Below are 13631 nucleotides of genomic sequence, written 5' to 3'. Positions count from 1 at the left end.
AACAAGTTCTTTGGAGGTTCTATTTGTTTATTTATTCTAAGTTCGATCTTCGTGCAAGATTCTCAACGTGATTTAAGGAACATATTGATATAGGTGTTGATTAATTGGAAAGAAAAGTCATCATACAGTACAAACCACATACGGCCGTTCAAACAGAGAAATCGAAACCACTCGCCCATGAGTAGTGATAGGCAAGGGCAAATCAACCAGGCTTGCCCGGCACTTTTCGTTTAAATAAAAAAATTTTAATTAAAAAAATTATTTTTTTATTAAATCAATCTGTTGGGTGACGGTCAGTAAAACGTCTTCAAAGTATCATTTCCCCTCGCCCACACATTAGGATCACGTATCCTGAACTACTTTTTATGCTAGGCCTGAAAATGAAGTCACCCGCCCAATTTCTTTTTTATTTTTTTATTTTTCTTCTCTTCCTTTTCGGCAAGGATATGGGATAAACATTCTGTGCAGTATGATATGGGGAAGTGGGGTTTGCTCGAGGAATAGACAAATGAGAAAGAAGGCCTCTGACACGTCAATACAGGCTGCTGGAAACAGCTTCCAATTTCCACTCAGACATGACTCATGACTCACCCCCACAACACGAAAAAGGAGAAAGAAAAAAAAAAAGGAAAAAGATATACATTTACTTTCAATATCATTATACATAACAAAATAATACTATCATCTTATAAATAGAAAGTTATTTATCGTAGTTTAATTACTTAATTATTTCTTCCATTTCATAGTCCTGATGGTGGTTTTTCTTTGGTGTCTCAAACTAGATCAAAATTCTTGAAAGTAAAAGTATTTGTTCATTTATTTTTTAGTCTAATCTTTAAATTCTCATCCATCTTTTTGAACTGCACTCACATTTTTTTATAAATTGAAAAAATTCATCCTTTTTGGAAATATTTTTTTCTAAGAAAAATATTTTATTAAAATACATGTCATTTGTAAATTTATATATTTTTTTTAAATGAAATAAGTGCTTGGTAACAAGATGTTCTTTTGTTGGCTTATAAATCATGTGATGTTCAGTTTACTTGTCAACTTTTATACTTTACATATAAACAATTGACTAAATTTTAGTAAAGTTTGATATTTTATGGCCTAATCAAGACGCTATTTTTCTAACAAGAAAAAAAGAAAGAAATAAAAAATGAAAAACAGAGTCCCGTGCTGCCGTGCACTATATATACACTTGACCCGTTCAATGTTCACCTCGTTTTCTTCTTTTCTTTCTTTCTTCTGTTTCTTTAACTCTTCACTCCCTCCCTCTCAATTCCCATCGACCCCAACACATAAAACCTGCAATCCGAGTCTCTTTCCCGCCAAAAGCCCGACACTCTTCGTAGGTCTCTTTCTTTTACCTCTGTTGGGTCAGGTTAATTCTTCCCGCTGTAAATAATTTTGTTGTCCATCTGTCTCGATCAGTCTCCCTCTGTAGCTACTCCCAAGCCTTCTTATTATAAGCGTATCCAAAGCCCAGATTCTTTCCTTGTAACTCATCTTTGTACAAGGTTTCTCTCCTACCACTCTCTCTTCTCATTCTCACTTCCAATTATGCATAAGAGGCATAGAATCTCCCTTTTTGTTCAAAGATACGAATTCCATAAAGCTCTTTCCTTTCCTTTGATCACTATATGATCGAGGAAAACCCCCCTTCACTGGATCAAATGCTTTTTTGCCGTCTTCGCTTCCTTTGATGCATCTGAACAAACCCTTCTGCTACTGTCCGACAAGCACCATGACAACCCCCGACACAAAGAGTTTCCACCATCCCCACTTCGGCAGGTCCGTGCAGCCCATCGTAAAGTTCTCAGAGCACACAGTAACAACAACAACGACAACTGAGCTCATTCATCAACGGAAACCCATGACTCCCGGTGACTCTCAACCAAAGCTCAAGCTTGTGAGGATCATACTCACCGACGGCGATGCCACTGACTCCTCCAGCGACGACGACGAAGAAAAGAGGTCCGTAAGAAGAGTTAAACGGCACGTCAGAGAGATCAGCTTCGAGCCACCGCCATCACTTTCCCCCAAGAAGTCGCCGAAGCAGGACCCTGCAGCTAAAAAGAGACCGTTGAGATCGCCTGGGTCAGAAGCCAGTCGCCGGAAAAAGTTCAGAGGTGTCCGGCAGAGGCCTTGGGGTCGCTGGGCGGCCGAGATCCGAGACCCGAACCGCCGCAAACGGGTCTGGCTGGGAACCTTCGACACGGCCGAGGAAGCTGCCTCTATGTATGACAAAGCAGCGGTCAAGCTCAAGGGTCCCAACGCCGTCACGAACTTCCGTAACTCCGTTATGACGGAAACGTCGGTTTCGGTCGACGTTGAGAGTCCCAAGGAAAGCTCCGCCATGTCTGAGGCAGCTGCTTCCTCACCCACTTCGGTCCTCCGCTATGACGAGTCACCGACATCGTTTGACGGCTTCTGTTACGGGGACATCGATGTATTCGGGTTCGATATCGACTGGCCGTTAAATGTGCCGGACGTTGTTTTGTCTAGAAAACACGTGGCCCATCAGGAGGAGGAAGAGTTCGGGGAGTTCGACATCGACGATTTCATGTGGACGTCGTTTGCTAAATAGCGAGGGAGAGTTCAGTAATACGGTTCCACACCTGTTCCGGAAACAGTGACGTGGCATATTTTGATTGGTTCTTTCGTTGACGATAGTGGAGTCCAAAAGAGTCAGAATTCCTAAAGTGCCCTCGTTCATTTTGATCAACTTTATTTATTTAGGTCAAACTACGGAGTGTTGATATATATATACGTAGAGTCGGCCGGTCCTCGCACTAATACTGCGATTTTGTCTTCTGTTAAGGAGCCAATGAGGTTTTGTTATATTGTTATTGGCCTAATTGTAATTAAGCATATTTCTTAAAAAAAAAACAAAACATGATTGCGAGGTGATAAGTTTCAAGTGCGTGGAGAGTGGGTTTTGAGAGATTTTTAGGCCATTCCTTCGGGTTCACGCCGAGAAGCGTTGAAAAGTAAATGGGGAGCTTATTTTATTGTATCAAGATTGATTATTTAATTAATAAATACCAGAATAGAGTAAAATTGGTGTTTATACTATATGGTTTCTGATTAGTAATGGTTGGTTCATTGAATCTTCTTCTTCCCAGTTGCCGGTCTCTGTTTATGGCGACTTTTCAGTTGCAAGTGCTCAACTGGATGGCACACAGGCTAGTGTCAAGCATTAGGCACGTGTTCCTTAAACCCCGCAAGTCGTCATGCGCTGAGGTAGACTTTTGTCGGATATCTTCGACACCTTCAAAGTTTTTAGATGCTTTCGTTTTATCTTCTTTGGTACACGGGTCTTCTCACCGCTCTCCTGATGACTCTTCTTGATTCTTAGATTGGGTTTGGCTCTTATCACAGACGCTGTTTAATTAAATCTAAAGTTTTATGACAAGAATTGAGATCCCTAATTGGGTGCCACGTTTTTGTTTCTGCAAAATCCTATTGTCTAATGTTGTCTCATTAACCAATCAACAAGAAGTTACATAATCCTAGCGACTATTAGCCATGTTTTTAATGACATAACTTTCAAATTTGAAGATTCAAATGGATGGGAGAAGACAGTGGTGAGTGGGAGTCCTGACCCCTGAGCCCACGACAAGGACGTGGCCACTGGCTAATAATAATGGAGACCCCACCTTGCTGGTTCACGCTTCTGCATAATGGTTATCAAGACAACACTCTAATCCAAAAGAAATAAAGAAATAAGAAAACAACGGGGGGGTTAAAAAAGAAATGGACTACCGGCGGCTGGAAATTCAAAAGGTCGTGGGTTTATGAAGGCCAGGGGTTGGACTTGGGGGTGGCTCAAAGAAATTTGGAATGACGTTGATTTAATAAGGGGGACTGTGATTTGGCGGGACCCGGTTGGTGAACAAACAGATATGAATGTAACTGTGGCACAAAAATGGCCATCCACGTTGCCACACCAGCCTATATATGACAGCCGCCCTTCCACTATCACCAATATGTTATAGGATTCCTAAAGTCCTTCCAATGGCAAACAGGGGGACCGTATGCTATATATTTTACGGATCCGGCTTGGCGGCTCTCATGCCGTAAATAAAAGTATCGCACTTATTCGCACATACATCCGGTTATAAAACTTGCGGGTTTAGCTAGATTAATTGTTCAAGGCAAAACGGTGTTGCTGAAGAGAAGAGATAAGCGTTTAAGGCAAACGGTAGAAACAAGCGTTTAACTGTTTAAGGCAATTGAAAGAAAACGATACTCTTAATTTGTACGCTTTGACGTGTGTTTGGGTTTTCCTCAACCTAACTACTTTGTTTTTTAAGTATCTCCGCGCCCAATTCTCTTCCCCTAAACACAAAGGCAAATGGATTATCTCAATTTCAACTGAAATCGAGAAGAATTGGTCTCTTGTAAAACAATGAGCAAAATTATTTAGAATGATAATTTTGCCCCTTATTTTGTAAGGGACCAGCTCCTGTTGCTAGTTAGTAAATATAAAAGAGTTTTTCTTATAACATCTACTTGTCTTAGTAAATCTCGTGTAACTCACTCACGTGATAGGATATGTGAGTCTCATGAGATAATCTCTAGCAAAAAAAATTATTGAGGATTCAAATCTGTAAAGAGTAGTAAAACTTTTACTATAAACTCCTTATAAATTGACGTGATGGACTGATATTCTACTTGACACTTACCGTATTGCTTGCTTGCTAAACAAACGAACTTAAACACGTTCTACCAATCAAATTGTGCATTCATGATTTACATGTTAACCTAACGTTTTAACGTTATGTACGTGTTGGGAATTATATGCCCAGGTGTGACCAATTTTTATTTTTTGTCGGGTGTTCCTTTGCTTTTGTTTGAAAACGTGTTATAATATAATATAAAAGTGAAAATTGTTTCTGTATTTTAAGGAAATCATTCGTTTGTGCATTTGTCTTTGTTTTGGGAACAAAGAAAACAAAAAATTAAAAACCAACATTTCCTAGATTCGACAAGGAGCTTGTTGCCTTATCTACCTAAAATATATCCAAATACAAAAGCCGTAAATCCAGCAGCAGATTTTGGCCATCCTACCTTTTTAAAAAAGAAAAGAAAAGAGATAGATAAAACGTGACTGAGAGTGGTCATGAGCCACAGAGCAGTGTTATATTTATGATTTTGTGGCCGCCATCAATTTTAATGGTATGCAGGTGATGGCAGCATTTGAACCAGAAAGGAGAGACATATTATTGAAATTTTCCTTTATTTTAATGCAATATCCCAGTGAGGTTTTTATTTTTTTGTCCAAAACTTGGAAGCCAAGCAACTGATTGCAGAGACGTGTCAAACCAAAAGTCTGGCTTATTGCTGTGACGACTATGAGATGATGTATTTAGACTTTTACCAACAAAAATAAAATTATATTACCATTTATGTTCAAGTGGGAAAAAAGGGTTTGGAGTTAGGGTTGGAATATGCAAATCCAACCAAACCCACTATAATAAATTAATAATGCTAAGGAAAACCCAGAAAAGGAAGATGGAAGAAGTTTCTACGAAAGAGATTATTAATGCATATGCATACAATCAACTCTTGACTTTTCTTTACCTTCTTCCTTTTCTTCACATTTAAATACTTACTTACAAAAAAAAAAAAAAAAAAAAACATTTAAATAGTCTGTCGCTCTGATGACGTATTTGACTAAACAAAAACTACACGTTATAAAAGTAATTCTATAAGTCTCTCATGTGTTATTTTTGTGTCATTCTAAAACTAAGATTGCTTTTAAAATCACAATTTATCAAATTAATAATAATTTTAAAATTATCTCGTTTTTAGAAGGAGCATAAGAATAACACGAGAGACTTATAGCATTATTCTACACCACACGGCTTGGAAAGCAAATAAATGTGAAAGAGAAATGAAGCAATAGAATTTTAGAGAACCATTCTAAGGGGCCAGATCGAGTGGAGCCAAATTGGTGGGTGAAAGCTGTTGATAGACTGAGTAACAACACGTGAAGGCATGCCTTGACCAGAAATTAGTAGAACTATAGCTCCATTAATCAAGGTTCATAGAACTAACCCATTTCTGAAACTATTTGTTCATTGAAATAATCAAAAGAGGGAACAAAAGCGATGCTACTTTTGAGATGATCAATGATATTTAGGTTGAATCTTTAACTTCACAATTTATCTTCGATCTATTTTAGTTGAATAAATAGTTTAAATGATGATTTAAACTATTCTTGTTGAAACGAGTCTCTCCAACAAAGACGTACAAAATTTTGAAAGATAAAGATGATTATGCGGTGGGAAACAATTCATGGTCTCTAATTTTCTTTATTCCTTCCCCCTCCCCTCCGATGGGTCGATTGGATGATGGGACTTGGGAGGGATGCGGGGGACTGAACCTGTCCATTCAAATATCGCACAAGTGTCCAACTGTGTTGTCGAGCAGCTACAATTCTACCGAAGAAGAGAAGACCTTGACGGCTTGAGTCGCTTGACCCCTTTGTTCCATGTGCACAAGCAGCACGATACAAAATTACAAATAGGATGGTCATAATTTCAACCTGAAAATTGGAAGGAGACTAAACATAAGAAGAAGTCTCCTCACTAATTGAGTTGTCAAAACATAAAGCAAGAAACTAGTTAGACTTAAAAACCTTATTTGAAAATAACGTCCCATAATCTTTCTTTCTCTAGTTATTTTAACATCTATTTTGAAACAATATTTAAATGATTTATTTTTTTATTTCTCTTTCTTTTATTATTTAATTTAAAAATTATTTAAATGGTATAAAAAAAAATAAGAAAAATTATTGTGAAATGCATTTAATTAGGAAAGCAAAAAGTGGTTTAATTTCTTAAATTGAAAAAAAAAAATTAAGGGAGCTTCGGTCCCCAGAAGGATCACAAAAAAACCAATGGGGCTTGCAACTTCTTGTAGGAAGCCCAATGAGGTGCCAGGTCCAAAACCTGAAATCGAAGTCTGGCTAATATTGGCCCACTTTTAGAGAAAGATGAGCGGGCACAAATTCAAAATTCACACGCCATTGTTTCGGGCTGGTGCTGAACGGCCCAAAGGAGGTTTTAAAGGGCATCCAGATTCTGAGATTCACGGTCAGAGAGCAACGCAAGGCACATTTTCCATCAGGAGCGGAGAGATTAGGGTTTAGCATAGCAACAACGCAGGGAAATACTGGTAATTCTTTTTCTGTTTTCGATACGTGAATGCCCACTAGATATTTCTCCAATATTATGATTATCTTTTTTGTTTTGTAAATATGTACATATATTGGTTTCTTTTGTGTTTTCGATATGTGAATTCCCGGATTTGGATGATACAGCTTTATCATAGGAAACGAGTTCGTCTCAATTTTGTAGCATCTTGAATTCTGGGCATTCTGCCTATGTGTTTGTCTGTCTTTCTTCGTCTTCTTTATTTTCTTTTGGTGTGTAATCCACTAATTCAGATTTACTTGCTTTATAGCAATCATGGCAGACGACGTTCCCAATGATGTGAAAGAAGACGTGGCAGATGTAAGTCGGTTACTTTCTTCCCGCCATTTTGGTATATGGTATAGGAGTTAGACTATTAGTTAAACAAACTGTTTTGGTGATTAAAGTTGGTGTTTGGTTAGTGCAACTTATAGGGTCTTGAACGGATGGATTATGTAAATTCTGAGACCTTGTGTTTTTATGTAAGGCTGCTGTTTAGCTGAGATCAAGTTTGTTAATAGTCACATGTCCAAAGATGTGCCTAAGGGTATTTGTAGAAACCTTATTGAGGCAACCTCTTGTGGGGTTTATTAATATGTTGGAAAAACCTCAAGATGTTGTCTGCCTTCACCTTATACAATGGTGCTGCAGTTGGTTGTTAGTTTGTACTGCTAAGTTGTTTTTTCCTTGACTACAAAGGCAGATTATATTTCTCAATGAATTGATGGATTGCAGATTGCCCCATTCGATCCTACTAAAAAGAAGAAGAAGAAGAAGGTTGTAATTCAGGATCCTGCTGATGATTCTGTGGAGAAGTTGACTGAGGAGACAGAGAACTTATCAGGTATCTAAATTGAATGCGGTGATTTTTTGATGTGGTGTTTTCTTTAATTTTATGTAGGTATGCCATTTTGTGCATACATAGCAAGAGGCTTAGTATTTTTCTCGCTTGCAGTTTCTGATGGGCTTGAAAGTACTTTCTCTGGTCTGAAAAAGAAGAAGAAGAAGGCAGTAAGTAGTCATGATATCTACAGTGAATCATATCTGTATGTGTGTATTTATATGTTGCTACTTATAAAAAAAAAAGTATTTATATGTTGTCATCAGCATTAACTTTTGACGTTTGGTGTGATTGTAGGTTGACACCAGTTCCTTGAATGATGAGAGTGGGGAAGTGGGGGAAGATTTAGAAGGTAATATGTTGCATGTGTGGTTTTTGAATTATCTTTTGACGGTGTATTAGAACTGTAGAGATTTATGTTCTCTCCCTTTCAGATCATGCTGGTGTGGATGATGAAGGAGAAGCAACTGTGCTACAGTCACGTTATCCTTGGGAAGGAAGTGACCGTGATTATGAATATGAGGAGGTAAATGATTTACTTCTGTGTTGCTTGAGCTCTCTTTTGAAGTTCAGATTATCCTTATATATTCTGATTTTGACATGCAGTGAATGATTCGTTTATTTTAATTGTTAATTTTATAGATGCCTCAATGATATAAGGACATGTGTACCCCATCAGACAATTTTGAATCATTATTTGTTTTTGAGGTTTGTACTTGGGATTTATGTCACGTGCTTACTTTGTGTTGGGTAGAGAAGAGGGTGTAAGGAGCTCTGTATCTTCTTAGTTTTTGTTGGTGGCATGTCAGAATGATCTTGCCACTAGTTTATGGATGATTTGAGATGTCATTTATGTCGTTGGGACTGCTGTAACGCGATAGTGCCGAAGTTTTGTTATGGCATGTATGTCTTCTGGTTGCCACCTTTTGGACTCAGCCTGCTGTTGCTTGAGACAACTCAATTTATTGAAGCTAAACGTTTCTTACTACTATTCGTTGCATTCTCCCTAGGGGTTGTTTTGCTCTCCTATCACAAGAAGGCACCACTAGTTTTTCGGTTTTGTATCTATTTGCTCTAATGCAATAAGTGCGTACATTTTATCACAACTATGGTTGTTGTCACCCCAGATGATGTAGATCTAAATTGTATACCAGTTATCATATTAGGGTTATCTGAAGATGAGAGGGTCTGTTTAGTAGGATATGCGTGAATCAGTAATTCATCTCAGCCTACTGATATGTGATAATTGTCTCTCTACTAGCTTGCAGATGATGTTGAGTCCATGTTTCGTATTATCATGTGTGTTGTTTGTAATGATTTTTTTCTCTCTGATATTGTCTGCAGCTTCTTGGTAGGGTGTTTAACATTCTTCGGGAGAATAATCCAGAGCTGGCAGGAGATAGGCGTAGGACTGTTATGAGGCCTCCACAAGTTCTTCGTGAGGGCACGAAGAAAACTGTTTTTGTGAATTTCATGGATCTCTGCAAGACGTATGCTGATTTCTTTTGCTCTTTATACTCATTTTTTCTCCCTATGTTGTGAACTCTTAATAATATGTTGCACATTTTCCCTTTTTTTTTTTTTTTTTTTTTTTGTTGTTTTGAATTATATGCTTCTTGTTAATTGCATTCAAAGCTTACCTTATACGTTCTCCTAATGATATCTTTAATTCTGTTTTCAGTAATGTTTATATTTTTATGCCCTTGTATATGATGGTTATGTTCCGGAAAAAGGCCCTACTGTAATTTCTATGTATTTTTTTTTAACTGTGCCAATCATGCATGATAAGCTGTCTTAGGCACAGCTAAACTATTCTTTGGTTATTTTACTTCAGCATTTTTCTAGTGCTAATAATTACTTTTCCTAGATTTGGGCATGAGTTTATTGAATGAGATATTCGTTTAGTAGTGTTGTTTCCTAATGTATTTTTTTTTTAAATAATTTTGACTTTTAACTCTTTGCATTTCCTCAACAAAAAAAAAAAAAAAGGATGCATCGGCAGCCAGACCATGTGATGGCATTCTTGCTGGCTGAACTAGGGACAAGTGGGTCACTTGATGGGCAGCAAAGACTGGTCGTGAAAGGAAGATTTGCGCCTAAGAATTTTGAAGGAATCCTGCGCCGATATATCAGTAAGCATCTCATTTATTTCTCTGTTATAAACAGTTGATATAACTGTTAATTGAAGCTGGAAAGTATTGCTCTTGCTTCCTTGCTAGGTTGGTTTTCTATTTGGATTGCAATGAGTCTCTAAAAAGAATGAGTTGACATAGTTTGACCTTTATGCATCTGCTTGTTGTGTTCCATGTTAGTCTACTTGATGGTTGAATGTACCTCAACCTCTTTCCCCCCCCCCCCCCCCCCATCCCCGGGCCCCCACCCTAACCAAAAATAAACCCACTTACTCCTCCCATCTTTTCTTGACAAAAGTGGAAGGATCTGTATGTGTCAGGAGATGCCATCCTTTTCTGAGAATTTCCATTACTCTGGTTTTGTATGGGTTTGAAATGATTTGGTTTAACTGAGCGCTTTTAGTTTATGCTACCTCAACCAATATCTTTTGTTTAAATGCTAACCAGCTTGGTCTAGCTGTTGAATGTTTTGTGGTTAAGTGTTTCATGTGTACTAATTGCTGTATTTTGTATTGATTGAATTCTTGTTGATGGCTAATTATATTTTCAGATGAGTATGTCATTTGCATTGGGTGCAAAAGTCCAGACACTATACTTTCGAAGGAGAATCGTCTCTTCTTTCTCCGATGTGAGAAGGTAACTATTTATACATTTGTTCTCCACCCCCCAGACAAGGCTTGCTATTCACCGATGGCATTAATTTAACTATTTGACAAGTATAGTTGTCTCTGTTTTTTATTGTTATGCTTATTTTGTAGAAGTGAAGAAGACTCTTACCTTTTATTCTTTTACTACTAACTGCTTTTGTGAGGAGGCTTCTGATGATCTATATTTGCCAACATCGTCAGATGGTCTTATATATGATTGACTATGGACTATGCTAAATATATCTGAGTCCTCCTTGAGGAGATGGTTTTATTTTCATAGATAGTTAAGAAGACTCCTGTTTATTTTTTTCACTGCCAATTATACTCATGAGGAGACCTGTGATGATCAAGATATCCCTACATTATCAGATTGCCTTACACGTGATTGACTATGTACTGCACTGGATAGTACCCGAGGCCTCCTTGAGGAAAAGTTTGCTCCTGCATTGGTTACAACTGAAATGTCATGGAAATTTAAGGGCCTGTTTGGTCAAGTTTTGAGAGGTGTTTTGGATTTTGGGTTTTGAAAAAGGTAAAAGTTGAAAATTGATTTGGTTGGGGCCACATTTCAGAAAAGTTTGAAAATTGGTTTGGTAAATTTTTGAAGAGTTTTGTAAAAATTAAAAATTGAGAAATATTTAAAAAAAAAAAAAAAAAAAAACTGCCACCGTCCGACCTAGGGGTGAGTGATCAAATACCCACAAACCCGCCCCGCCCCTAAAATCCCGGGTTTTAGTTGTTTTTTGTGGGTACGGGTCCAAAAATGATATACCCGTGCAGGGCGGGTTGCGGGTTGCAGGTTGGGGTTTTTAAAAACAGCGGGGACCCACCCCGCCCCACTAAAAATCTAACATTCTTAAAACCCTACCTGCCATTAGACAGCCACAACACCATCCCAAACTGTTTTTTTTTTTTTTTCCCAAACAAAAATTAACTGTTTATTTTTCATGCATGTAATCAGCTGCCAGCCCCTATACCTAAAAAAAATTGTACCTGGATAATCTGTATCCTTAAAAAAGTACAATGTTAAGATATTTTTTGAATTTTCTTGTGTTTTGAAAAGTGCGTTAGTGGTGAGGGCCACAAGTGAAAAGAGTATTTGAGAGGAATTTTTAGTGTTTGAGAAGTGAAAAGGGTTTTCTAAAAGTTTTATCAAACAGGCCCCAAGTTTTCTGATGTCAGGAGAATTTCTTTTTTTTTTTTTCTTTTCTTCTTTCTCTTTTTTTTTTTTTTTTTTTTTTTTTTTTTTTTTCTAGTTTTGTTATTCTTAGATAACTGGGTCACTATACTCATATACTCTAGTGTTATTGAGTTTGGGTACAACTTTCATGGATTTTTTTTTTATTTGCAACCGTGTTACCTTTCTCAATTATCCTGTCTTATTTGCTGTTGTAGAAAATCCTTTATTTGATCACCATATTCATTCTATCTGATTTTGTTGATTCTGGATTTGGCTTTTGGGTACTTCCATTGGACCCAATGTTGGTGATAGTGTGTGAAGATTGTGTTGGCTTCCATCACGCTTGTGGGGGGTTTTGTTTTCTTTTTTCCCTCTAAAGACTATTTTATACTCCTATTTATTTGCTTCTTTTGATCTTTTACTTTTGCAGTGTGGTTCTGGACGATCAGTTGCTCCGATTAAAGCTGGTTTTGTTGCTCGTGTTGGCCGTAGGACCGCAGGAACATAATCTGGCCTGTTGCCATTTTTCTAGCTGGCAACTCATAGTTGAGTTGTTCGTTGAACAATGAGTTTTGTGTCTGTTTACTAGTTAACCTTTGTTTTAAGTAGAAGTGAATAATTGCATCTTTTTGTATGGAATTCAGACGTGGAGATAGTTATTTTACTACTTGATAATATAGTTCTACCACTACTGGTTTGAATTATTTGCTTGGATTCCGAGGACTGCAACCCTTTCACATGATAGTTTTTTGCCGCCTGTCAACCTGCATGTGCCCGCAGCCCATTGGGTTCTTACCTCATTTCTTTGTAATGAATCAATTTTTTTTGCCAATTGCATCGATGTAGCTATGGGATATTGAGTGACAATTCCCAATTTACTTGTGATATCTTGTATTGAGACATGATATTGTTTGTGGTGATTGGTTATATTGGAATGAAATCTAGTATGATATCTTGTATTGAGACCTGATATAGTTCTTTCGATTGCTGATAAACTGACATTCATAGTGCTCAAATTATTGGAGTACACAGATCCTTGTTTGGAAGCAGAATTTATTTCTTCAGTGACAACACCCTTGCTTCCCCTCATATAGTAGACTTCTACAGGTTGAAGATGGCTATGAAGACTAATGTTGAAATAAATGACATGTATGCTTTCTGGTATACCTTTATTGCACTGCTGTAATGAACCGTAGAAAAAGCTGCAGTTGAAGCACCCAAATATTTCTCAGTTTATGTCGCTAAAAAAAATCATATCATGACAAGAAAATCAAGCCAAAATGCAGTTCCCATTCCTTGGAAGAGGAAACAGTACCTGCAGAAGCAGAGCATCCGTTGGTAATGGTTTCATTGAGGACCTTTACGGTGGCCTTATTTGCGAACCAAAAGTCAGGTTTCACGTCATAGATACATTTGAGCACAGCGAGGGTGTGGTCGCGGCACCCTTCTGGCTTGCAGTACTCTTCTACCTCGTTCAGGGGAACGTCGACCAACCCTCTATCTGACAGCACGTCCTTGTCTAAACACTGCTGCTTCGATATCTAATTAAACACGGATCACAAAAAAAACCCAAAGAGCTTAAAACTTTTAAACAAATTCGAATTTGCGTGTTGGTTTGTGTCGTGG

At 37.7% G+C, this 13631-nt stretch overlaps 2 protein-coding genes across 2 annotated transcripts; both read left to right on the top strand.

Moving 5' to 3' along the window:
- Positions 1-1235: 1235 nt before the first annotated feature.
- On the top strand, positions 1236-3078 carry LOC133877856 (pathogenesis-related genes transcriptional activator PTI6-like). The gene has a single exon (XM_062316294.1). It carries the CDS (start codon positions 1706-1708, stop codon positions 2588-2590), a length of 885 nt encoding a protein of 294 aa, XP_062172278.1. The 5' UTR covers positions 1236-1705; the 3' UTR covers positions 2591-3078.
- A 3993-nt stretch (positions 3079-7071) lies between these two features.
- On the top strand, positions 7072-12968 carry LOC133878332 (eukaryotic translation initiation factor 2 subunit beta-like). The gene is made up of 10 exons (XM_062316859.1): positions 7072-7188; positions 7477-7526; positions 7941-8049; positions 8161-8216; positions 8344-8398; positions 8481-8572; positions 9391-9536; positions 10036-10178; positions 10729-10814; positions 12436-12968. Exons 2-10 carry the CDS (start codon positions 7482-7484, stop codon positions 12511-12513), a joined length of 810 nt encoding a protein of 269 aa, XP_062172843.1. The 5' UTR covers positions 7072-7188; positions 7477-7481; the 3' UTR covers positions 12514-12968.
- The last annotated feature ends 663 nt before the right edge of the window (positions 12969-13631 follow it).

The sequence above is a fragment of the Alnus glutinosa genome, chromosome 9, assembly GCF_958979055.1.
Source record: "Alnus glutinosa chromosome 9, dhAlnGlut1.1, whole genome shotgun sequence".
Lineage (NCBI taxonomy): Eukaryota > Viridiplantae > Streptophyta > Magnoliopsida > Fagales > Betulaceae > Alnus > Alnus glutinosa.
Note: the sequence above shows the minus strand (reverse complement) of the source record. Positions and strands in the feature narration are given on the sequence as shown.